Raw genomic sequence first — 26,860 nt, 5'->3', positions numbered from 1 at the left:
GTCGAAAAGATGGGTAAATTTTGTACAGAATAAATATGGGATTAGAAAGTATTATTTAGCTTTTGAATAACTTATGTTTAAGGGTAATGGTTAGAATTTTTGTTTTTATGTATTGGAGTTAAAGTATTTAAATGTTTTGGGGGGGATGTATGTATAATTGTTTGATGATCATTTAATTTGTATGTTTTTTTTTTGTTTCTTTAACCCTGTATTCAGCTCTGGGAAGGAGGGGGGAGGGTAATGGGGGGTGGGTGGGAGGGGGGGAGTATTTTATTGTAAAAACTTTAAAAATTTTCAATAAAAAAAAAGGTAAAAGACTCAAAGCTAAAATGACTTTAGGGCTTAAATCACAGCATGGTGAAGAAGCTGCTACTGAAAAGGCAACTGAAGACGACCCTCACCCACCAGTTTTCCAGGATGGGCAAAAACAATACCCCTTCCTGACTAGATCCTATAGGACAGACATGTCAAACTCGTGACGTCACGTGACGTCGCGCAACATATTGGGACGGTTTTGCCATTGCCGGCAATGGGGTGGGCGCAGCTTCCGAATGACGTGTCCGGCTCATGAGCTGGCAGTTTGACACCCCTGCTATAGGAGAAGAACAGATTATCCCAAAGGTGTTGTGTCCTGAGCCTACAAAGGCAGGCTCGGGACGTTGCAACAGTCCCGGGCAGTTGCAAGCTGCCCGGGACCAGACTGGCTGGCACCAGCACTCGCACACATGCGTGAAGTGCAAAGCGCACCAAATGTTGCCGTTTGGCCAGGGGATTGTCTTTAAGAGGAGGAGAGAGGCTTGTGTGCCTCGGCGTTGTAACAGAGCTGCTGAACATCAATAAAGAGGCTCTGAGAACTACCAAATGACTCATGAAGTTATTGCCTTTCGCTGAGGACTCAACAAAAGGTAACAAGGGCTCAATCCAAACAGAAGTTTGGAGATCACTATCAACATCTTGAACTGGGTCTGGAAGTCAACCCGCAATCAATGCTGCTGCTTCAACACAAGTGTTCTTCTGTTCAGCTGGTACTTCTTCGTTCCCTCCCTCTTTCTTTCTTACACAATGCTTCTACTCTCTCTGAGGGTCTTCTGTTCATTGGACCTTTGCACCAGGGAATTTTAAGAATATTCTAAAGGCTGTCCACCCAAGCTCTCGCTAGAGTCAATAGGAACTGCATCAAACACCTTGTCTACTGTATCCAAAGTAAGGGCACTGCTGCCAAGTTACAGCCATTTGTGTTGGTTGAGGCTGCCTGAAAGCTATTGTATGTCTTACTATGTTTTTCCCAGTTCCATTGGATATGCCACATCCAGCGAGACACGATGAAACATACGTAATTCCGTTCTCTCCGCAAACAGGGTCCCAGGTTTTTGTAGAGCAGTTGCAGTGACGGTTACAGTCAGTGTACAAGTATGCATCTGTGTAGGACAGTTGATCTAGCCTGAAAAAAATACACAAAGTTGAACAAAACACACATGCAATAGAAGAAACTCTTGGAAATGAGAAGCTTGGTGGCTTTGCTCAGTGCCAGCGTCACCGCATCAAATCTGTTTGATGAAGATTTAAAGAATTTTAATATGAACTTGATTAAGCAAATCCAATGAACATATTAGATTGGATGATACACTTTGTGGAAGACTATCTTTCAGCTTGAATAGGGAAATTCAACGGAATGGATTACATTTAACAATTCATGTTGACTGCTTGACTTAGAATGTCAAATCAGTCCATTTTTCTGAATCAGACCAATTTGGCCTGGACATAATTTGTAATAGCTTCTTTCAAGCAACAGAGCAGTTTAAACAAGGAATAAACAAATAAACTAATAAGAATAAGAAGCTCTTTCACTAAGTGTGTACTGTACTAGACAAGCAGAAGTCTTCAAATACTGGGAAAAGTTTGGAGATAACCATAACACCTCATAAAATCCTTTCAACATATTTAATAGAATGTGTCACGGTAAACACTTAAATAGACATCCCATCAATTTGTGCTAAAAAAGCATTGTAGCTGGGAATGACACAAGTCAGATTAGCTAGTAAAGAGTTTCTCTCTTTCCAAATAACTAGTGGGAAAAACAGTAGAGTGAACTAATAATAAGAGGCTGCTCTTTCTATTCTGTGTTTGTGCATTTGGGGGAGGATTAATGCAAAGCTGCCTGCTAGATGTCTCCTCAAAAATAGGTCTAAATTCTCTTATTCCTAGAAGTTAAGCCTTGGGTGAGGAATCTGGGCCTTTAAAATTAATGGTCATTTAGAGTTTTGCAGCCCATATATGTTCAATCTAACAAAGCCACACATACGGGAAATTCAAAATTAAGGGAACTTCAGTGTATTTGATAGAATGTCAAAAGTTTTGATAAGAATCAGGTACAAAATAGAGGCTTTGGGGAAGTGAATGAAGATAAAGATTAGGATGAAGATTCAAACTAACTTGATGGCAAATATAATCAGTCAATCAAGTTAGGGACATACTCTTGCAATTCTGTGAGGTCCTTGGTGCTCTCAGAATGTGGTGTGCCTTTTTGGCAAAAGTTTCATTACCCAACTAGATAACATCATCAGTGCTAGAAGGAAGCAAAGCACACTCCCTTCCAGCACTGATGAAGTTACCTATGTTGGTAATGAAATGTCTGCAAGAAAACCACCAAGCTCAGATAGCACCAAAGACACCACAGTTCAACCCTGAGCTACAAATAGTCTCTTCTATCTTGTAGATCTTTTGGCATTAACATGGACACTTTTTTTTGTGGTGGCCTTCTTCATCTTCATTTCCATGCCAAAACCTGGCAGACTGAATAAATGAATAATAGAACAACAGACTTAGAAGGGACCTTGGAGGTCTTCCAGTTCAACCTCTGCTCAGGCAGGAAACCCTGTCCCATTTCAGACAAATGGTTGTCCAGTCTCTTCTTAAAAATCTCCAGTGTTGAGCACCCACAACTTCTGGAGGCAAGCCCTTCCACTGATTAATTGTTCTAACTGTCAGGAAATCTCTCCTTAGTTCTAGGTTCCTTCTCTCCTTGTTTAGTTTCCATCCATTGCTTCTTGTCCTGCCTTCAAGTGTTTTGGAAAATAGGTTGACCCCCTGTTCTTTGTGGCAGCCCCTTACATGTTGGAACACTGCTATCATGTCACCCTGATCCGTGAAGGAGACACAGCTTGTGCCTTTCAAATTCATGAATGAAACAAATTATTATTGACAGATAACTCCAAATCCGGATGCTATTTCTACTATGAAGCAACCTGGAATAAGGGTTGGATCAGGTACATACCCTTCATAAGAGACACTTAAACCAGCAACAGAAGAGTTCTTGCAGTTCATAGCAAAAGCAGAATAATAGATGAGATATTCAATTAAGGAACTCCAAAACGCTATGTGGGCAGCTTGATATATGTTTGTCTTGAACTTCTTCATCATCAGGCCTCCAAAAAAATACCCAGCACATATGACTGGTAAATTGTATACACCTAGAATAAGAGACAGTGAAAATCAGGTTTTTCATACCTCAAGATTTTCTCACCATTTTTGTTGATGCCCGTGTTTACACTCATATTCAGCCACCTGCATTCTCACGTACATATATTCAGTTTACCTATGTAGAAAATGGCGTCTGAGGCAGAGATTCCATACTGTTGCTCCAAATATTTGGGCATAAAAGTAATCATCCCGAACCAAGCACTGAACTGGAGTACAGTGATACAAAGGAAAAGCATGTAAACCCGATTGTGAAGCAGACTCTTCAGGTAGGGAACAAAATCTGGAAACCAAATCAAAGAAAAGGATCTCAGCTTCTTTGCAGTCTTTGTTTCCAATGGAAGTTTTGCTCGGAGGACCTACACTTTCTCTCCCTTGTGCACACAGGGATCAGTTTGGTCTAGTGGTTAAAGCAACTGCTCACAACTGCTCAAAGTTACAACAGATACCCCCCCCAAAAGGTACTTACAACCCAGTTCTGAAGTTCCTTTAATGGTCCCTCCCATGGTCACATGACTGCATTTTTGGGTGCTTGACAACCAGCCCGCATTTACAGCCATTTGCAGCATCCCGTGATCACATGACTACAATTTGCAATGAGGACCTAGGGGTTGGGATCAAACCTATTGACTTCTTTAGATTGGTGTGAACATGCATCCCCTTCTCATGGTCATTGGACACTGTTCTGCAAGACCATTCTGCTTGGGTTACTGCAAGAGTCCAGCTTTCTAAGTCTACACTCTCCCTGTACACACCAAGTCTCCAAGCTGACCCCCATTTTGATAATGGATCAGTCCGAATAGTAACTGGGGTGGGAGGAGGAAGATGGGAACTGCAAGGTGAACTGGAAGAGAGTCCGTTCTCCTCAAAGTTGCCCCCATGGAACAGCTCTACCTGTGCTTGATCACAGTTGTTCAGGCTGCTTCTCAAAATGGGTTGACCAGCAACAGAAACAATCAATCCATGATAAAACACCTTTGAGAAGAAAATGTGGCATGAAGCCTAAAAGTACAGTTGGTTCTCTTCTAGTCATCTCATTTTGAGAAGTAAAAAAGCCACTTTTTTTCCTGGCCTGACAGCTTTTCTACCTGGCAAAGAGTTTCTTAGGCTAGGAGTTGCTTCTGATAAATGTCTCAAAAATACACCAGCTATCTAGTACTTAAGGTAACTACTGTAACCATGGCTGGTAGTTGAGTCCTGGCAACTGGACATTTTTTCTTGTTGGTTCAAGCAGTGAAACATTTTGAATCAATAAGAAAAGCAATCCAGTTGCCTGGACTCAACTACCAGCCATGGTTACGGTAGTTATCTTAAGTGCTAGATAGCTGGGTCAGCTAAAGTCGTAGATATTGAAAGAGCTGGGAATCCAGATGTTTGGGTCAGCTAAAGGCATAGACTATTGAAAGAGCTGGGAATCCAGATATTTGGGTCAGCTAAAGACATCAACTATTAAAAGAACTGAGAATCCAGTTGTTTGGGTCAGCTAAAGACATAAATTATTAAAAGAACTGGGAATCCAGCACCATCTCTCCTTGCATAGCCAATGCTGAAGATGTCAGAAATAGTAATTCAGTAACATCAGAACACCAGATGTTCAAATTGTTGAACAATTTACTTACAAAATCACAGCTAACCAACAACTTCCAGACTATTCTACCTGAACAACTGAGAATCTTCATCAACATACCCTAAACCAGAGGTGGGCAACCTTGGCTCTTTTATGACTCGTGGACTTCAGCTCTCAGGAATTCTGGGAGTTGAAGTCCACAAGTCATAAAAGAGCCAAGGTTACCTACCCCTGCCCTAAACCATGATTGAAATTCTTCCGGCTATAGAATTCTTGGCAAATTTAACTTATTATTAAATGATTTAAAGAGTTTCAGTCAAGAAAAGCCCACCATCTTCAGTTTTTTAAAACAGGAAACTTGGTCCACTGCTGTATATTTGTTATTGTCTGGGATTTTAAGGATAATGTGTTTTGGCTTTTGTTTTGCTTTTTGCTCACCCTTGTAAAGTTCACGCAATTTTATTTTTGCCTGGCCTGTGTTTTCTGCTTGCAAGAGGGATGTGTTTCTCTTGGCTGTTGCTTCGATGTTATTTTCTTCTCCTTCTTTTACAAGAGTCTTGGGCAAGAAGCAGAAAGGGATCGCAACAAGGAAATTCACAAAGGCACATACTAGAACTCCCAGCCACCAGGCACCGACCCAACGGGCATCCGTGAGATTTATTGCCACCTCCTCTGGTAAGAAAGAAAGATTAAGAGTCATTCATTAGGCTTAGAGGGTGGGTGGGTGCATTTATAGAGAGAGGAAAGGTAGGGAAAATAGAGAGAACGGTCACTAATGTCTACATTCTTTATTAACTTTTATCCTCAGCACAGAGACCCCACTTTTTAAACATGTATTCTGCTTTCTTTCTCGCTTTTAAGTCATTTTTGTGACCACTGTTTCTCTACAAATGCATTAGAGCAGTGGTTCTCAACCTTTTTAATGCCGCGACCCCCCCAACCGGTCATAAGTCGAGGACTACTCAACCAGTCGTAAGTCAAGGACTACTTAACTGGTGCAGCACCGTTTGCAGAATGGGACTTTTGGCGGGCTCAGCAGGGCAGAGACAGCCTGGACAATTCCTACTGGCTTTTGAAAGCCAATAGAATTAGACTATTCAAGAGAGTCTATTCTATTGGCTTTCAAAAGCCAATAGAATAAAAGGGAGTAGCACAGCTAAGGAAAAGGGGAAAAAATGGCGGACTGCGTTGTTTGGCGACCCCCGTGAAATGGTCGTTCGACCCCAAATGGGGTCCCGACCCACAGGTTGAGAACCGCTGCATTAGAGGAAAGGCTCCATCCTTTCCCAGGGGCATTGTGGGGCAAAGTGGCCCCTGGTGGAATATGGAGAAGATAGCACCAGGCTGGGAAACTTCTAGTTGTGTGAACTTCAGCTCCCAGAATTCTCAGCAAAGGCCAAACAGGTTGGGAAGTTGTGGGAGTTGATGTCCGTACATCTGGAAGTTGCTAAGAATGAGAAACTTGGCTCTATGTTTGCCATACTTAACTTGGTTAACCTTAACATGGCTTCAGAGGAAATAAACTGCAGCTAGCAAAAAAATTATGCCGTTTAATAAAATTTGGTCAGAAAAAGTGCTGCTGATTTTTGCTGCCATAGATTAGTACTGATTCCCTCCTGCAATAGCTCTGTATTATAAAAGAGCGAGGGGGGAGGGGGGAGAGAGGGAGGGAGGGAGAGTGAGAGAGAGAGAGAGAGAGAGAGAGAGAGAGAGAGAGAAAGAGAGAGAGAGAGAGAGAGAGAGAGAGAGAGAGAGAGAGAGAGAGAAAGAGAGAGAGAGAGAGAGAGAGAGAGAGAGAAGGAGGGAGGGACGGAGAGAGAGCAGAGTGAATGGATAGATGAGTGGATAGATGGGTAGATAGATGGGTGGGTGGATAGATAGATAGATAGATAGATAGATAGATAGATAGATAGATAGATGATAGATAGATAGATAGATAGATAGATAGATAGATAGATAGATAGATAGATTGATAGATAGCATTGTGTAGTGGGCTTCAGTAGACAAGGAGCAGACCAGCATAGTTACAACATCATTTATTGACTCAAACTGGAACTGGAGAACTGCAGGCAATTTCCTGTCATTTATACTCTGAGCCCACAGGGCCTTAATCAATCATAAAATGTGGAAAGCCAGCCCAAATATAATTGTTCAAAGTTTCCCTCCAAAACAGTTGGAGTTAATAGTCAGGATCATCTAAGATTAGTCACTTTACACGGCTTAACACTACTTTATATATTTCAATACATAGCAGATAGGTAGGTAGGTAGGTAGGTAGGTAGGTAGGTAGGTAGGTAGGTAGGTAGGTAGATAGATAGATAGATAGATAGATAGATAGATAGACAGACAGACAGATAGACAGATATACACACATACACAATACATGTAATTATGTAGCATTTCCATATACCAGAGTGATAACCTGCTGCTCTCCAGAATGTTTAGGGGGAACGTCAACTCTTATCATTTCTAGCCAACAGGGAAAGAATTAAGTTTGGGGTTCAAAATATCAGGAAAGCCAACCTGGAAGATCAAAATCACCCATTTTCAGTGTCATGATGTCACTGTGCAAGATCAGTGATGGATCCATGGTGACTCATGTTGACCTTAATAATCAGGCCACTACATTTCCATTCATGACAAAGCAAAGTGAAAATAATCACTGTAACAACTGATATTAAGACACCAAAACTCCAAAATTAGAAAATTCAGAATGACATGCACGGAATTGTTTTTCCAGGTATTAATGCTTACAGATTGTGTTGGCCAATTGTCTTACCCAGGTTTATGAATCCAATATCCACGTACAACTTGGCACAATAGGATCCAATCATTAAACCAAGTAAAGGACCTAAGACAGTTGCTATTTGTAGACAGCCTAAAGGAGCAGAAAAGATTCAAACATGTTAAATCTATACATGTCCATAAGCAGCCGAGCTGACACATTTTTCCATGTTCTAACAAAGTATCTAGATTCTAAGCCACTCAGGTAATTGTGTGCTGCTTGAAGGACCAGTAGATATTTAACTGGGTTAGTACTGATTGGATTATATATAAGATACTGGATTCTGGAAATACATTAATGTAATTTCAGGTAGTCCTTGAGTTACATCCATTAATTTAGTGACTGTATAAAGTTACGGCAGTGTTGAAAAAATTGACTTCTGACTGGTACTTGAAGTTACGGCCATTACAGCATCCTCATGGTCACATGATAATGATCTGGGTATGTGACAAGCAGCTCACACTTAATGACAGTTGTAGGATCCTGGAGTCATGTGATCAGTGTTTATGACCTTCCCTGCCAGCTTCCCACAAGCAGAGTCAATGGGGAAGCCATCAGGAGGTCACAATTTACTTCAGTAAGTCACTCTTCCCACCATTTTTTTCTCCCAAGGAGGTCCTGGACAGAAGAGCAAGTGCAGGCCTAGCAGCTGGGCATCTGCCCATCATCCCATACTTTCGCCATATTATAATACCCACTCACCTGCCCAGACTTGTGCTGGATCAGAGCACCTACCCATGCAACCATCCACAGTCATGCCTGCCACAGCAGCAACTCCCATCCATCTGTACTCATCCACCACCCACTTACTTGTGAGCCACCTAAGAAAAGTTTCACCATGACCAGGACTTATGATTTTCTTCCAGCTTCCCCATTGACTTTGCTTATTGGGAGCGGCAGGAAGTCAAATTCAGAATCACATGAGGTCCTGCTTAATGACCCACGATTATTGCTTAACAATGGCAATTGGGATTGTTGTCGATAAGTGATGTAGTAATGTGACATCACACTTTATGACTGCATCACTTAACAATGGAAATTCCAGTTCCAACTGCCGTCATAACTCAAGGACTACCTGTATAAATAAATTGTATTTCCCTCTGAGCACTGTGATTGCATTGGAAATGTATTACTTCTAATGTAACTAAAACGAAAATCACAGCATCCTTCGTTGGCTGAGACTGCCGGGAGTTGTGATTCAGCAGTCAATGCTGCTAACATCGAATGTTTTTGCATTGACAACAGATGGAGATGCAACCATTTTCTTCTTTTTGCTTTTAGGGTTAGATGATGCTGGGGAAGGGGGGAATGTGCATGAGAGTCTAGCTAGACATAATAACACTGAACCTAGCGTGAGAACCAAGGTTATTGAAATAAGAGATGATAAAGAGTTGGCAGAATGGAGGAATGGAGAGCTGGAGGGGAAGCCCGTGCTTTAAACTAATTGGGGAATGTGATTTATGACTGTTAACTGGAGGAGGGAATTGTGCTTTGATACTATGTGCTCAGGGGAGGGGAATTCAGTTTTTGGCTTTGATTATGTTAGTGTCAATGCTATGCTACTCAAATAAAGATTCTTTTATGGTAAACAATGCCTTGAAGTTCTTTGAAGAGTTTCATTTGTCGGAACCATGACATCAGCACTACAAATTTCTTCCTCCTGGGTTAGAAAGTCTTTAAAAAGTTTTTTTTTATAAAGATGACATTTGAGCTTTTACAGGCTTACCTATGTAGAATGGAGAATTTTCTGATCTTGCAAAATCTTCTAGATAGGAGATGCCTAAAGGTGCGATGGGAGTTTCACCTATTCCTCGTATGATGTTTCCTATCAGTACAAACACCCACATCAAAGATCCTTCTTGATTCTCACATTCTAAAAAGGGCAAGGATAAGCAGAAACAATAAACCAAAAACTCCATGAGGAGGATGTTCATAGAAGTAAAACTGCTGATGCTTTTCATTGGTCAGTAAGGAAATAGGTGTGTATCAGCAACGAAAGTTATGTGTGAATGACCATGGATAAGTAATACAGAGGAAGCTAAATAGACCAAAAGGGGAACTTTACCTTTTGAAGGTAACGGGGCAGGTTTGAATATGTCACTTTGATTTGCAAGGCAAACTGCCATACTTGAAGAAGCATTTTCAGAAGAGGAAGCAGCGTTTTCATACTGATACCTGTGAATCAAAATAAATTGTATAAAATAACACTAAGGTGTGTTTATTCTTTCCATGTGGGTAGGGGAGTCCATGGGCACGCTTTAGTAGAAATATTCACAATGTGATCTGTTCATTCATCTATTCAATAGAATTCAGTGGAACATATTTACAATCCGTGAAGATTGATTTAACAGTGGTCCTGCAAGTGACTAACATTTCTTAAGGGAGCATAGATGACCACAGAGAACAAATACATTATTTTGCATCTTTTGCACATAACGATATTAGGATGATTTATATCATCATGACTTGCACTGGATGCCTTTGGGGGAATGAATGTGAATCTATCTATAAAAGGAAATATTGGTACTTATTGCTTGGATTGGCTTTCTGATCCTCTCTTAGGTGAAATATTTACTGAATTATTTATTCTTCCAAAGCCATATTTACAAAATGCACAAGCAATAGAACATAGTCAAACTAGAGCCTTGGACTTTAAGAGAGCTAATTTCAATAAATTGAGAGACACCTTGGGAAGGATTCCATGAATGAGAATCCTCAAGGGGAAAACAACTGAAGAAGCTTGGGAAATTCTGAAAAGTGAGATTATAAAAGCTCGGTCTAGCACAATACCAACAAAGAAGAAAAATAACTGTTCTCAAAAGAAACCAGCATGGCTGCATAAAGAACTATCTGATAAACTGAAAGATAAAAAGGACAAGTATAAAAAGTGGAAAGGGGCACATAACTAAAGCAGAATATCAGTAAATAGCCCAAGCTGCAAAGATGAAGTGAGGAAAGCTAAGACTCAAAATGAACTAAGGCTTCCGACAAAAGTAAAAAATAACAAAAAAAGCTTCTTTCAATATGTATAAAACAAGAAAAAAGTGAAAGAAATGACTGGTCAATTAGTGGGAGAAAGTGGCAAGACGGTGACAAGCAACACGGAGAAAGCAGAACTACTTAACTTGTTTTTTGCATCTGTTTTTACACGAAGGGAAAAAACAGTCCAACCTATCAAAAACAGTACCGTAAAAAACAGATTAGAAACACAAGTTAAGATACACAAGAAAATGGAAAGTGAGCACCTATCCACCCTAGTGGAGTTCAAATCACCAGGACCAGATGGACTACACCCCAAGGGTCTGAAAGAATTGGCAGATGTAATCTCAGAACCACTGAACTATATCTTTCAAAGATCCTGGAGCACTGGAGGACTGGAAAAGAGCTGATGTAGTTCCCATCTTCAAAAAAGGAAAAAAAATGGATCCAGGAAACTACAGACCTATCAGCTTGACCTCAATATCTGGGAAGATTCTGGAAAAGATAATCAAGCAATGAATCAGCAAACACCTAGAGGCAAACAAAGTCATTACTAAAAGCCAACATGGGTTGTCAAAAATAGATCATGCCAGACAAATCTTATTGCGTTCTTTGACCAGGTGACAAAATTAGTGGACCAGAGGAATGCTGTGGATATAATTTACTTGGACTTTAGAAAGGCATTTGATAAAGTAGACCACAACCTACTACTTGATAAGATAGAAAAATGTGGGTTAGACAGCATCACCACCAGATGGATTCATAGCTGGCTGACTGGCTGTACTCAACATGTTGTCCTCAATGGAACTGCATCTCCATGGAGGGAAGTGTGTAGTGGGGTGCCCCAGGGCTCTGTTCTGGACCCAGTGCTCTTCAACATCTTCATCAATGATTTGGATGAGGGGATAGATGGGGAACTCATCAAATTTGCAGACGACACCACATTGGCAGGAATAGCCAACACTCCAAAAGATAGGCTTAAGATACAGGAGGATCTGAACAAACTGGAACACTGGGCACTATCTAACAAAATGAAATTCAACAGTGAAAAAAGTAAGCTTCTACATTTAGGCAAAAAAACCCAAATGTACAGGTATAGTATAGATGGTACCTTGCTCAATAGTAGTAACTGTGAAAGGGATCTCGGAGCCCTTAGTGGACTATCACTTAAATATGAGCCAGCAGTGTGCTGCAGCTGCCAAAAAAGCCAACACAGTGCTAGGCTACATTAACAGAGGGCTAGAATCAAGATCACGTGAAGTGTTAATACCATTTTATAACTCCTTGGTAAGGCCCCACTTGGAATATTGCATCCAGTTTTGTTCACCATGATGTAAAAAGGATGTTGAGACTCTAGAAAGAGTACAGAGAAGAGCAACAAAGATGATTAGGGGATTGGAGGCTAAAACATATAAGGAACAGTTGCTTGAATTGTGTAGTCCAGTTTAATAAAGAGAAGGACTAGGGGTAACATGATAACAATTTTCTAATATCTCAGGGGTTGCTACAACGAAGAGGGAGTCAAGCTATTCTCCAAAGCACCTGAAGGCAGGACAAGAAGCAATGGATGGAAACTAATCAAGGAGAGAAGCAACATAGAACTAAGGAGAAATTTCCTGACAGTTAGAACAATTAATTAGTGGAACAACCTGCCTGCAGAAGTGGTGAATGCTCCAACACTGGAAGTTTTTAAGAAGAGACTGGACAGCCATTTTTTTGAAATGGTGTAGGGTTTCCTGCCTGAACAGGGGGTTGGACTAGATGACCTCCATAGTTCCTTTCAACTCCATCATCATCATTATTATTATTACTATTATTACTATTATTATTACTCCTACTATTCTTCTTCTTCTTGTTGTTGTTGTTATTGTTGTTGTTATTATTAAAATTAGCCACCCAGAACAAGAATGAATGAGGGTCTTCAGTTTTGGGGAGGTGGGAGAAAGAGGGGGAGATGAGAAACCATGCATTTCAATGACGTGACACAAACCACACAGCTGGCATACATCAGGATGCAAGTATGAAAGGCTACATTTGGTGTTGTGGCAACACAATGTATTTACAATGGTCAGGGTCATGTGACCTTCCCAACCAAGTCAATGGGGGAAGCTGGGTTTACTTAATGACCGTGTGATTCACTTAACAACTGCAGGGATTCACTTAACAATCATGGCAAAAAACGGTCATAAAATCAGGCACGGCTCCCTTAACAATCACCTGGTTAGCAATGGAAATTCTGTTTCCAACTGGGGTTGTATGTTGAGGACTATCCACATGAGAATTTGATAAGATTAGGAACTTACCTCCCCATTAGAAAATGAGGCAGTACTATCAAAACACAGCCCAAGCCCATGGCTACACATCCAAGCGCAATCATGCGTGGCCTGTGAAGTTTTGCTCCCAAGTAACTCACAAAGACAATCACCAGCAGGTCACCTGTAAAAATAAACTAGGCTCAGTGCGAACAGGAATTCCTTCATCCCTAAGTTTTCATTCTTCCTTTCTAATAATCTTCTATTGGAATATGCTTACCATGCTGATGTTTTGTATAACCCAGGGGTAGGCAACCTTGGCTCTTTTATGACTCGTGGACTTCAACTCCCAGAATTCCTGAGCCAGCTTGGCTGGCTCAGGAATTCTGGGAGTTGAAGTCCACGAGTCATAAAAGAGCCAAGGTTGCCTACCCCTGGTATAACCAATATTAAATACACATAAAATTTAAATAAATGTACTTATTTGTTAGGATATTAAATCTAGAAGCTGGAACAGTAAAATTGCACATTGGGCCAAGAATACACAGTTGTTGTTCATTGTTTGGAGAATGCCGGCTCCTGCATGAGGCAATCTGCACTATGATTGGTTGCTCTGGGGGCAAAGGGCGAGTTTCCGTTTCCCCCCGACTTTTTCTTCAGTGTGCTCTGTGTGTGGGTTGAGTTTTACCTCATGATGTTCCTGTGTACCTGACTATCTTTTCTGCTATAAATATAAATGATAAACATATTTATTTATATCAAACCAGAAACTAAATATAAATGATAAACATATTTATTTATATAAAACTACAGCTTGCCTGACTTCATCTGAACAGTTGCTGCGCAATTCCCTGACATTATTTATTACAAACCATTCAACGGGTTCATCTATTTCCTTACCCATTTCGAAGGCTCCATTGATAATTCCAACCAGATAGGCGGGGATGTTGAAACGCCTTTCAATTTGAGTCAGCATGCTGTTTATGTATGCCCCAGTCATAGTCTTGGTCAGATAGGCTAAGTATAACATTATCAAAAATATCTAGAAGGAAATGAGGACAATCAATAGGGAATTAAATGGATCAAATTCACTGGCACGTAGAGGGTAAAATATGGGGTTGAGACAAAGATAATCAAAGTTCTGTTTCTCACTCAGTCGATTTGAGCTGGGAACTATCTCTTTTTTTAAAAAAAATAATAACTTTAAGAAGTTTCAAGGAGAGATAAAATACAAAATAACAGAAAAAAAGAAAATTAAGGGAAAAGGTCATGAAAAGGGAGAAAAAAAGGAAAAAAATTAACAGCACAAATATATAATAAAATAGCCTCACTCTAAATTAAACAAAAGTACAAAAACAACGTATAACATTGATCAATTAGACAATAAAAATAACATTAGAATTATATCACAAAATAACCTCTTACTCTAAGTGTAAACATAAACAAAAGAATATACAGCATACATGTCTATTTGTGGCAATAAAAATACACAATATTTCTATAAGCATAACAAATCTAATCATCAAATCCTAACATCTAAACTTCATTTTTATCTTTCTCAAGCAAGACGTCCAAAGGTCTTCCAATACTTGAGGGGCTTTCATAGAGAAGAAGGGGTCAACCTGTTCTCCAAAACATCTGAGAGCAGGACAAGAAGTAAGGGATAGAAACTTATCAAGAAGTGATCTTACCTAGAAGTAAGAAGACATTTCCTGATAATAAGAACAATTAATCAGTTGAACAGCTTGACTTCCATAGTTGTATGTGTTCCATTGCTGGAGGTTTTCAAGAAAAGATTGGACATTTGTCAAGGATGGTATAAGGCAGGGGTCTTCAAACCTGGCCCCTTTATGACTTGCGGACTTCAACTCCCAGAATTCCTCAGCCAGCGTGCCTGGCTGAGGAATTCTGGGAGTTGAAGTTCATAAGTCATAAAAGGGCCAAATCTGAAGACTCCCGGTATATGTTCTCCTGCCTTAGGCAGGGGATTAGACTACAGGACCTCCAAGGTCCCTTCCAGCCATATGATTCTATGGCCTCCAAGTAGAAACAAAGCAGACCAGGCACTCTTTCACAAAGTTGTTGTGAATCTTAAATGAGGAACAATCCCATCCATGCTCTGGCCTTGAGCTCCTCAAGGAAAGATGAATTATAGCAGGCGTGTCAAACTGGCAGCCAATGGGCCGGATGCGTCACGCACAAGCTACAACACCCCGGCTCCGCAAAGACAAAAAACATTGTGATATGTCACGATATGTCACATGATGCAATCGAGTTTGACACCCGTGAATTATAGCATTTGACCTCCAGAAAAAAGAGGAGACTCCTGACTTTCCTCAAAAAGTGCTAAAATGTGGATTGGCAAATTAGCACAGATGTCTAAAAGAAAGATGCAGCCCTGGAGATGTGGGATCTTTGAATAATGTTTTCAGTATCTAGGAGTTTGTTTGATTAATGTTTCTAATTCCGTGAAGTAATAAAGCAAGTTCTTCATGAGGAACGGACTGGTTCAAACCTGTCAAGGACAAGGGTCATACATAGTTTTAACAGAATAATAGAGTTGGATGGGACCTTGGAGATCTTCTAGTCCAACCCCCTGCTCAGGCAGGAGACCCCATACCATTCCAGACAAATGGCTGTCCAATCTCTTCTTGAAGACTTCCAGTGATGAAGCACCCACAACCTCCTGGGGCAAGCTGTTCCGCTGGTTAATTGCAGTCACTGTCAGGAAATTTCTCCCTAGTCATAGGTTGCTTCTCTCCTTGATTAGTTTCCACCTGTTACATCTTTTCCTGCACTTAGGCGCTTTATGGTTTAGGGCATAATCACATACGTAATCTTTAGAACTGCTAAGTCTCTAGTCAGAGCTTTTCAGATGAACACATTGGTGTAGCAATGTAAAGAGGATGCATTCAATTAAACATGCGCTGTTTTGTATTTCAGTCATCTGATGCGTCTGCATTCTGTTTTATTTTATGTTATTTTATCTCACTCTTTTATCTTTCATTCCATTTGATCTTCCTCTATTTTATCTCATCTTACTTCACCTTATGTTGTATTTTTTGCTGCTGATACCTATTGTTTTTTTGATATGACCAATTGCCTAATCAATAAAGCTATACTGCACTATATTGGAGTAGGAAGAAATGTTGCAAATCTGTTACAGATTGTATTTAACGTTAAAGTTTGGTTTCCAAGGATTATGTAGAGCTTGGGTCAGAACCTAAAATTCAATAAATAAAATTACTATCCCTGTTTGTATTTATAATGGGGTTTAAATCATCTTCTAGTCCAACCCCCTGCTCAGGCAGGAAACCCTATACCAGGGATAGGCAACCTTGGCTCTTTTATGACTCATGGACTTCAATTCCCAGAATTCCTGAGCCAGCATGGCTCAGCTTGGAAACCTCTCCCTTTCCCCTCAGCATGGCTGGCTCAGGAATTCTGGGAGTTGAAGTCCACGAGTCATAAAAGAGCCAAGGTTGCCTACCCCTGCCCTATACCATTTTTCAGACAAATGGCTGTCCAATCTCTTCTTAAAAACCTCCAGTGTTGGAGTATCCATAACTTTTGGAGGCAAGTTGTTTCACTGATTAACTGTTCAGTCAGGAAATTTCTCCTTAGTTCTAGGTTGGTTCTCTCCTTGATTAGTTTTTGAACTTTAGTAACTCACAAACTCACTTCCTGAATATAACAATGAGCATTAGCAAGATCATGCTAAGAATATTATGGGATGCTATAAAATGTTACATGTTACATGGATAACATCAGCAACGAGTCAAATGACGTTAACCAATGAAAGAATACGTTCCATCTCCAGTATGTTTGAAATGTATATAAAATGATTTTCTAAGTTGCTTTCTCTTTGAGTGAGATGCTTATGCATAAATAAAGAGATATTAATCTACCTTTTTGGCTTGGATCCTATTTGGACAAAGCACACCAAGCTAATGAATCTGGCTGGTGTTTACGGTTAACTGTATTGTGTGAAGTTGGCCAAGGGGGGGGGGTTATTCAGGAGGCAAACAATGGCTTAAGAATATTTCTAGTTTATTTGCATACATGTGTATTGACACTGATATCCTTTTTCCCTACAGTGGCTGAGTTTCGTTTTTTTGACAAGCATATTTATGCAATTGCTCCCTTTTTCTGGCTTTTCCAAGTGGTATTCCTGCTCCCTTATGTAACTGTAAGAACAGTTGCAAAGGGAGTCACAAAGGTATCAGATTCACTCTCAGATGGTTAGCTTTTAAAAGGCCAGGGTAATTTAAGACAGTTTAGCTTTAATCTCATTTGTTCTATTTGCAGACAATGGAAACCATCTGCAAAATTAGTAGGATATTCTTGTCTTCTTCCCTGAGAGTTATAGTGGCAGTCTGGCACACCAAAATTCTTGACAATTTTGAAAATGAACTTTTTGGATAGGCCAAACGTTGAGCCAATAGAAATTATATTTTCTTGCAATAGACACATATGCAAAGATTTCCATACCCCAAACTCCATCTCTTTCAACATCACACCTTTTCTGTAATGGTGTGTGGGAAAGACCTTGGGAGACAAAGAGATGCTGCTTAGGGAACGGTTAGATAAGAGACAGCACAGCCTGCAGCTCTTTAGTGGTGGGGCAAAAGAGGCTAGGAAGAGATGGCGGATGAATTGTACTTCCACACTTGCAAGATTGACATCAGCCTTACCAGGTGGACCAGACAGAAAATATGCCTAGACCAGGGGTAGGCAACCTTGGCTCTTTTATGACTTGTGGACTTCAACTCCCAGAATTCCTGAGCCAGCTTGGCTAAGCATGGAAACCTCTCCCTTTCCCCTCAGCATGGCTGGCTCAGGAATTCTGGGAGTTGAAGTCCACAAGTCATAAAAGAGCCAAGATCGTCTACCCCTGGTCTAGGAGGCTCACCGCTTAGAACAGGAGGATTTAGGACAGGGGTAGGCAACCTTGGCTCTTTTATGACTCGTGGACTTCAACTCCCAGAATTCCTGAGCCAGCTTGGCTCAGCATGGAAACCTCTCCCTTTCCCCTCAGCATAGCTGGCTCAGAAATTCTGGGAGTTGAAGTCCACGAGTTATAAAACAGCCAAGGTTTCCTACCCCTGGTCTAGATGAACCAATTCTACTTTATTTTAATCCTACATTAAACAAATCTTGCAAATCTGAGAGTCTGAAAGTGTCCATTTAACTTTTCACGTGGAACTTTTGGCATGAAACCAACAATGTATATATTTTAACAGATGTTCAGATTCTTCCAGGCAAGGAATCAGGAGTTTAGTCAAGCCTACAAAGTATTATTCATTTATTGTCAATGGTTTAGCCTTGTTTGCCCTTTTGTTTTCATGTTTTTGCTTTTGCTATGCTTCTCTCTTTCTCCTTTTAATTGTTGTATTGATGTTTCTAACCATGTTCACTGCCCAGAATTGCCTTGTCAAGATGGGCAGCCATATAAATCAAAATAAGCAAATAATACATCTTTTATGGCATCTAGGACAAACGTACTCCCAAATTCTATCCCCTTTCTTTGTAAGAATCCCACTGACATTAATCTAACCTGGACCTGAATGGACATGTATAGAATTCAGTGTGTGTGTGTTTGTGCATGTGTGTGTATGTGCGCACACACGTGTGTTTATTTGTAGGGCAAGAAACTATAAACTCAGCACAATCCAGGATGGATTATTCCTAAAATCTGTTTCTTCATTGTGCTATTATTTTTTCAAAACAGCCTGTTTTTGTTTTTGTTTTTCTAAAGAGCATTTATATTCACTCTTCCATGTTGTATACTCATAGCTTCCTAAAGTCAGTCTCAGGCAGAACTGAGAAAGAAAAAAAATCTGATTAAAACTCTGCAGTCTGTAATTACTACTAACCGTTTCAATAGTGAAATTATCTACTCTGCGGCTGGGGTCTCCTCTCTGTTGTTTCTCAACCTTGCCAATTTTAAGATGTGTGGACTTCAACTCCCAGAATCCCTCAGCTGGCTGCTTAATTCAGGTATATATTAGCATAGCTTCCAGAATAAAGGTCCAGTTTAAAGTCCATTGGCAGTAGCAAAAACCTGTTAGTTCACAAATCCTGGGCTTATATATTGCATAAAGCAAAGGGGCCAACTGCCTCTTTCAACCCTTCACTTTTTATTCAATTGGAACAATTACAACTGGTGGTAAAAGAATCTGAGAGAAGCAACAGATTAGACTCAACATACTCTATGAAATGCTCTCTTCCAATTTCACATCTGGGTTCAAAATACTAAGCCTAAACTTAGCGTAAGAGTCCACCATTACGACATTTACCTCACATAAACCATATTATTTCTTCACCTGTTGGCCACATCGCCAAAGGCAGTGAACTACTCTGAAGAACAAATCATCTAATCCCCAGTTAATGTGTTTGTAAATCTACTCTGTGAATGCGATTCACTCCACAATGGAAGATTCTCACATTCCTTCCTGTTGGGTTTTAAAGTTATGAATGAATGATCCTATAGAACAGTGGTTCTCAACCTTTTTAATGCCGCGACACCCAACCGGTCGTAAGTCAAGAACTACTCAACCGGTCGTAAGTCGAGGACTACTCAACTGGTGCAGCACCGTTTGCAGAATGGGACTTTTGGCGGGCTCAGCAGGGCAGAGGCAGCCTGGACAATTCCTATTGGCTTTTGAAAGCCAATAGAATTAGACTCTATTCAAGAGAGTCTATTCTATTGGCTTTCAAAAGCCAATAGAATAAAAGGGAGTAGCACAGCTAAGGAAAAGGGGAAAAAATGGCGGACTGCGTTGTTTGGCGACCCCCATGAAATGGTCGTTCGACCCCAAATGGGGTCCCGACCCACAGGTTGAGAACCACTGCTATAGAATAACATATATTGCCAGTTGGATTTCCGCAAGCAATCTATGTACAAGCATGCATATCAAATGTTTTACACCGACTTATAAATTGTAACATGGGAATTGTAAGATCCTGATACCTTCAGTTTGGACAGGGAACAGGCAGACAGTAACTTCTTACGGCCCTTCATTTCACTTTTCGGACCACCTACGATGTCCTCTTTGTGGCTATTTGCCTCAGTCTTGGTGACCGTCTGGAAGAAGGGAGAGAGAAACAAACATGGATGTCACGATCAAACAAACTTTCAAAACTAGAGAGAGAGGTGTAGATATTTGGGGGAGCTAAGCTGAAGATACCACTAGAAGCAAATGGAAGTGTTAAGATACAGATATTAATTTTCCATTTTTGTACACGAAATTTCTACTGAAACTGTTGACTCTAGGTATCAAAAAAGAGATAGAACTAGATCTTAAGCCCATTTGAAAAGTCTGAAATATAGAGAAACTGTTGATTTAAACCCCATTATAAATACAAACAGGGATAGTAATTTTATTTATTGAATTTTAGGTCCTGACCCAAGCTCTCAGAAATCAAACTTTAATGTTAAATACAATCTGTAACAGATCTGCAACATTTCTTCCTGCTCCAATATAGTGCAGTGTAGTTTTATTGATTAGGCAATTGGTCATATCAAAAAAACAATAGGTGTCAGCAGCAAAAAATACAATAAAATAACATAAGGTGAAGTAAGATGAGATAAAATAGAGGAAGATCAAATGGAATGAAAGATAAAAGTGTGAGATAAAATAACATAAAATAAAACAATGCAGAAGCATCAGATGAGGACTGAAATACAAAACAGCGCATGTTTAATTGAATGCATCCTCTTTACATTGCTACACCAATGTGTTCATCTGAAAAACTCTGACTGGAAAAATAGCAGTTCTAAAGATTACATATGTGATTATGCCCTAAACCATAAGTGCCTAAGTGCAGGAAAAGATGTAACAGGTGGAAACTAATCAAGGAGAGAAGCAACCTACAACTAGGGAGAAATTTCCTGACAGTGACTGCAATTAACCAGTGGAACCACCTGCCTCCAGAAGCGGTGAATACTCCAACACGGGAAGTTTTAAAGAAGAGATTGGACAGTTATTTGTCTGGAATGGTATGGGGTCTCCTGCTCGAGCAGGTGGTTGGATTAGAAGACCTCCAAGGTCCTTTCCAACCCTATTACTCTATTGTGGGAAGTCAGCCCCCCAGAGAAGGAAATATTAAAAGGGCAGAAAAACTTATTTCCTCAAAGGTTCTTAAAGAGGCAGAAAAGCATGCCCAGTTTTTCTTAATGGCCCCAGATCTCCCTCCACCAAGCAGAAACCGGCTCTGTCAAATGCAAATGTAAACCATTCAGGACAGTTGAAGCTAGAAGATTAAGAAAACAAAGACACCTAAAATCTACATACCCCACCCAAATTCTAAGACCTGACATAATAGGATTAACCCACAGATGCCAAAGGGCACACTCAGACTCAGGTCAAAGTTCATGCCTCAAACAGGAGCAGGAAACAACTCCAAACAAAAGGCTCCAGAGGGTATAAAAACCCACTCCCTACATGTCTCCTTCTCTTTTTCTGCCAGAGCCATCTTTCTGTCTGGCTCTCCTCTTCAATAAACTGCAAACTTCTTTCTAAAGCAGTCACCATGTTTATTCCCAGCTTAGACTGAACCACGATGAAGACTTTTCTTTCAGCACTATGATGTATAATCTGATGATGATGGTGATGTTATCCATTCAGTTGCGTCTAACTCTTGGTGAGTCTATGGGCCAGGTATATTCCAATTTTGCACTACTTCTTTGAGTGATCTATATTGTAAAGGAAATTAGATACTCCTGTGTGATATAGAGAGTCTACAAGTCATTTTCAGCTCTTCTGATTTCTCCATCCATCCACTGTGCTGTATTCCATTCAGGAAGAGGTAAAAAGTGATCACTACCTCTCTGGATGGTGAAAGGACCTCAGAGATAGGCACAAAGGAATTACTCTCAGTTTCTTTTGTACAAAAAACAACAACCCCTAATTGCTGAGGCACAAGGCTATGACCAAGAGATCAGGAATCATGGAAGTTCTACACCTGACCCGGCCTTGCTATGTGCCGTAAAATCCAGTCCAATCTTGTGGAAGGGAAGTGTTTTCTAATCTTGCTATAGTGAAAAGGAACACAAGTAATATGGAGTCAGGAAGTTACCCTTTTTGAGGATTAGCACATCCTTCAATCATTCTTCTCCAAGTTCTTAAGTAGTCCTCGACTCACCATCACAACTAGGCCCACAATTCCTGTTGCTCAGTGAGACAGTTCTTAAGTGAGTTGTGCCCCATTTTACAACCTTTCTCTGGCTTCCCCATTGACATTGCTTGTCAGAAGTTTACAAACGGTTGATCCCTGCAACCGTCATAAATATGAGTCAGGTGCCAAGAGTCTGAATGTTGAACACATGACCATGGGGATGCTGCAATGGTCGTAAGTGTGAAAAGAAGTCATAAGTCACTTCTTTCAGTGCCATTGTAACTTTGAAGATCACTAAACAAACTATAATAAGTGAAGGACTAACTGTCAAGGCCATGGTTTTCCCAGTTGCAATCTATGGCTGTGAAAGTTGGACCATAAGAAAGGCTGAGCACCAAAGAATTGAGGCCTTTGAACTATGGTGCTGGAGAAGATTCCTGCAAGTCCCCTGGACTGCAAGACGATCAAACCGGTCAGTCCTAGAGGAGATCAACCCTGACTGCTCTTTAGAAGGCCAGATCCTGAAGTTGAAACTCAAGTACTTTGGCCACCTAATGAGAAGGAAGGACTCACTGGAGAAGAGCCTAATGCTGGGAAAGATGGAGGGCAATAGAAGAATGGGACGTCAGAGAATGAGGTGGCTGGATGGAGTCACTGAAGCAGTAGGTATGAGCTTAAATGGACTCCAGAAGATGGTAGAGGACAGGAAGGCCTGGAGGAATGTTGTCCATGGGGTCGCGATGGGTCGGACACGACTTCGCAACTAACAACAACAACTGTATCTATAGAAAGAATGACTCAGCGGGTGGCGATAAATTGGAATATTGGAAACTAAGTCAGGTTAGGCCTGGTTAATATGTGGATGGGAAAATATGTGGAAATCTGTCTGTCGGCCTACACTGTAAAATGAAAAATAAGTCTAGAAGAAAACTCTCTAGTTGTTGGGGATCGGAGTGATCCCAAATAGCTTAACTTATGTCTGCAGTTGGGGCCAAGATTTACAGTGCTAAGCAAAGTGATTACAAAGTGGGTTGTGTGCAATTCTGCAATCTTTTTGCTTTGCCACAATTGTGAATGGAATCACTGCGGCTGCTAAGTGAATCACACAGTTGTTAAGCGAGTCCAGCTTCCCCCATTGACTTCTCTTTTCTGAAGCCAGCTGGGAAGGTCGCAAATAGCTATCACATGACTCCGGGACACTGTAGCTGTCGTAAATAATTGCTGGTTGCCTATGCCCAAATTTTGATCACGTGACTGTGGGGATGCTACAATAGTTATAAATGTGAGGAATGTTAAGCCACTTTTTTCAGTGGCATTGTAACTTCATTCACTAAACAAATGGGTGTAAGTCAAGGGCTAAACTCAATAGTCACATTAAGGTGACAGTATCCTGGAGATCTCTTAAAGTGCAAAACAATTGAAAACAGTAAGTCAGAGTAAAATAGGATATCCTGGACATATTCTGCACTGCAAAATGTTGTTGTAGATCAGACATGTCAAACTCATGACATCACATGACATTGCATGATGTATCGGAGCTTTTTCTCCATTGCCGGCAATGGGGTGGGCGTGGTTTCCTGATGATGTGTCCAGCCCATGGGCCGGCAGTTTGACACCCCTGTTGTAGATCCTCCTTGTATGAACGTAATTCAAATACTTAATACTCTTAGGCAAGATCAGAGTTATAATAGTGCAAATCAGGCAAAGAAAGAAGTGGGATTGAATGAGTACATTTATTGGCAAAAGACTAGGTAAATGTTCCCATCTGGAGTGTTGTTGTTGTTAATTGCGAAGTCGTGTCCGACCCATCGCAACCCCATGGACAACATTCTTCCAGGTCTTCCTGTCCTCTACCATCCTCTACCTTCTACCATCGTCTGGAGTCCATTTAAGCTCACGCCTATTGCTTCAGTGACTCCATCCAGCCACCTCATTCTCTCTCGTCCCCTTCTTCTATTGCCCTCCATCTTTCCCAGCATTAGGCCCTTCTCCATGAGTCCTTCCTTCTCATTAAGTGGCCAAAGTATTTGAGTTTCAACTTCAGGATCTGGCCTTCTAAAGAGCAGTCGGGGTTGATCTCCTCTAGGACTGACCGGTTTGATCGCCTTGCAGTCCAGGGGACTCACAGGAGTCTTCTCCAGCACCATAGTTCAAAGGCCTCAATTCTTTGGTGCTCAGCTACCATCTGGAGTAGCAATATCTTATTTCTTTCTGCTATACAAGCAATAACCACTTACTCCTACGGAGAAAACCTCAAAGGCTGCACCTGGATCATAAGACTGGAAAAATGAATCTATCCCCCATCTCTGTTTGTCAATGAAATTTTCCAGCAGTGTATGCTCTGTCTCCCACTCTTTCACTGCTTGAACCTGGGTTCAAGTCCACCAGCCCACAGAATTTCCTTTAGTTTTGTTTTCTCAGACCAGCCTACCTGCCAGGAGAAGCTGTTGTGGGGAAAAATAGGAAGAAAGATTGCTACAAAGACTTCTTGAACGAAAGAAAGGATAGACAAGCCAATGCACAAGTCCACGCATCAAATCAATGAATCAAGCTATGTATTTATTTAGGATTTATCTACCCTGCCCCTAGCACCAGGCTCAGGGCAGTGTAAAAACAAGCAAAAATCAAGTAGTCCATCCCCACCACCACTGAATAAAATCAATCCTTGCAAAAATCACACAGAGGAACCTTTATAGAATTCTTCTCCAATTGGACATCATCTAATTTACCAGAGCTGCAACGGAATCCATGCCCATTTGTATATAAATCTTCCTTGTCCACTAAGCAATTTGAAAACCACATCATAGCACATTTATTAAACAGTAGCAGGTTCCTCCCCTCCCCCCCCAATTTCTGCTTGTGAAATTGTGGCAGCCTACTGTAGTATTGTTTTAAATACTTGACCCATTCATTCAAAGAAAGCCCACGAAAAAAACCGAATATGCTGTAATCTGGGATTTGATAGCATGTATTTCCCTGCCTGCAAGTTACCCTAAGACCAAGGGTATTAACTTTTTGATTCTTTTTTTTTTTAATTAAACAAATTTCAGTTTCTGGCTTTATGGTTGATAAAACTGCATTTCTCTTCCTCCTTCAACATGCCTGAGTAAGTATTCCTTTTTTTAATATTTTTACCAGATGGATTTACTCCCCTCAAAATAATAAGAAGGCCTTCTTCCCACTTTCCTCCCTTGAATACGACAGACCTACCTCTATCGTAGCCATACCCTGGGGATTCTGTTCGAGGCAAATCAGAGGCTCTGTTTCCCAAATTTTATACACTTTGGAATTTCTTCTGGAAAAAAGCAGGACTGGAGTATTGAACAAAAGCTTTTCATCCGTAAGGAAAACGAGAGCAAAGAGAACAGCCTTGGAAAGTATATTTTTGTTTGTAGAAGTCTATGACCTCTGTTTTGCTCTACAGTAGGTCTTTGACTTGAGCCAAAAGAATAATCCGGATAACAAATGGATCTAAGACACAGATATACTGCCTAACTGTGTTGGAATTTCCTTTTGGCACATTCACACAACAAACTGGGCTTAGTCAATTAGCTGGAATATCACCCACCTTGGTGTTGTCATTTGTCTTGATGTCAGTTTCCATTTCGGACCAAAATTAGATTATGTGAAGATTATACAGTATGTAATATTTATGCTTCCTTCTCCTTCACCTTCTCCTCCTTGGTCTTCTCTTTCTCCTCCTCTTTTCCCTCTCCTCCTTTTCCTCCTCTCCTCCTTCTTCTCTTTCTTCTTCTCCTCCTCCTCTTTTAAGGACGGAATCTCTAATCCCCAAACAATTTTAATCCACCAGATCTTTTATTACCTTCATGTCTGGCAAGAACATTTGCCATTAACCCTTGAAGAGATACTCTCCTGTTCACTAAGAGCAAAAGAAAGGAGTCTGAAAAATGTGTGTTGTTCACAGGAGATTTTGAGATACAGATCTCAGTTTTATGCGGTCTCTTAGGATGCATCCCTAACTGCATTAAAAGCAAAAGTTCTCCATTAAGCTGAACTCGGTTCCTGGTGATTTCATGTATGCATCCGGGTAGTTTTCTTGGCAATGATATGGAAATGGCTCGCCAGTTTTCTGCCTTCGGAGATGCTTGTCCAACTTCCCAATCTAGCCCATAACCTGGAATTCCACAGGTGGTTTCATATCCAAGCTCAAAGCTACTAAGCTTCCAAGATCAGCTCTGATCAGCTAGGTGCTATGGATGTAAGATTACAGTCTTTATTTGCATATTTAGCAAACATCTACAATATGTACCTTTTAATCTAATTATTCGTTTAGAATAAAATGTGAGCAACTTAAAAATACAATAGATCTTTGAAAAATAGGGCATGACCAGGTCTTTAGAATTGGCTGTTCAGTGACTTTGTTCTTTGTTAGAGTTATTTGTTGCTAGAACTGGTTGCACTTTTTTTATTTTTAATCTACCAGATAAAGAAATAGCAGTTAATTCATTAGAGGCCAAAGCAGTTCCCAATATCAGCTCTCACCTTCCTTTTGGAGTATAATAGTGCTTCCCCTTGATTCAAAGACATAAGAAACACCAAAGAGCAATATTTTGGAATCTTTTGGGTGGGAAAAAAGTCCCACCTTAGCCACGAAAGCTGGTTGGGCAATCTTGACCAATCATCAGGAGAATTCTGTGAATTCCAGTCCCGCCTTTGGCA

General features: G+C 40.6%; 1 protein-coding gene across 4 annotated transcripts in view; it reads right to left on the bottom strand.

Annotated features, from left to right (window-relative positions):
- The window catches only part of SLCO1A2 (solute carrier organic anion transporter family member 1A2), a 35,757-nt gene that overhangs the window by 7,462 nt on the left and 1,435 nt on the right, over positions 1-26,860 (bottom strand). Inside the window, exons 1-11 of one of the 4 annotated variants that reach the window (XM_039332931.1) lie at positions 25,749-25,933; positions 20,034-20,147; positions 13,961-14,102; positions 13,112-13,244; positions 9,895-10,004; positions 9,556-9,654; positions 7,824-7,922; positions 5,483-5,716; positions 3,596-3,760; positions 3,275-3,470; positions 1,276-1,441 (exon numbers count right to left, since the gene is read on the bottom strand). In XM_039332931.1, coding sequence (XP_039188865.1) covers positions 1,276-1,441; positions 3,275-3,470; positions 3,596-3,760; positions 5,483-5,716; positions 7,824-7,922; positions 9,556-9,654; positions 9,895-10,004; positions 13,112-13,244; positions 13,961-14,102; positions 20,034-20,147; positions 25,749-25,784 — 1,494 coding nt within the window. In that variant the 5' untranslated portion in view covers positions 25,785-25,933. Of the gene's footprint in view, positions 1-1,275; positions 1,442-3,274; positions 3,471-3,595; positions 3,761-5,482; positions 5,717-7,823; positions 7,923-9,555; positions 9,703-9,894; positions 10,005-13,111; positions 13,245-13,960; positions 14,103-20,033; positions 20,148-25,390; positions 25,599-25,748; positions 25,934-26,860 lie in introns of those variants that run through there. The other 3 variants (XM_039332929.1, XM_039332930.1, XM_039332932.1) reach the window with 3 other exon arrangements.

The sequence above is a fragment of the Crotalus tigris genome, unplaced genomic scaffold, assembly GCF_016545835.1.
Source record: "Crotalus tigris isolate CLP2741 ecotype Arizona unplaced genomic scaffold, ASM1654583v1 scf7180000024469.1203045, whole genome shotgun sequence".
In the NCBI taxonomy this organism is placed as follows: Eukaryota; Metazoa; Chordata; class Lepidosauria; order Squamata; family Viperidae; genus Crotalus; species Crotalus tigris.
Note: the sequence above shows the minus strand (reverse complement) of the source record. Positions and strands in the feature narration are given on the sequence as shown.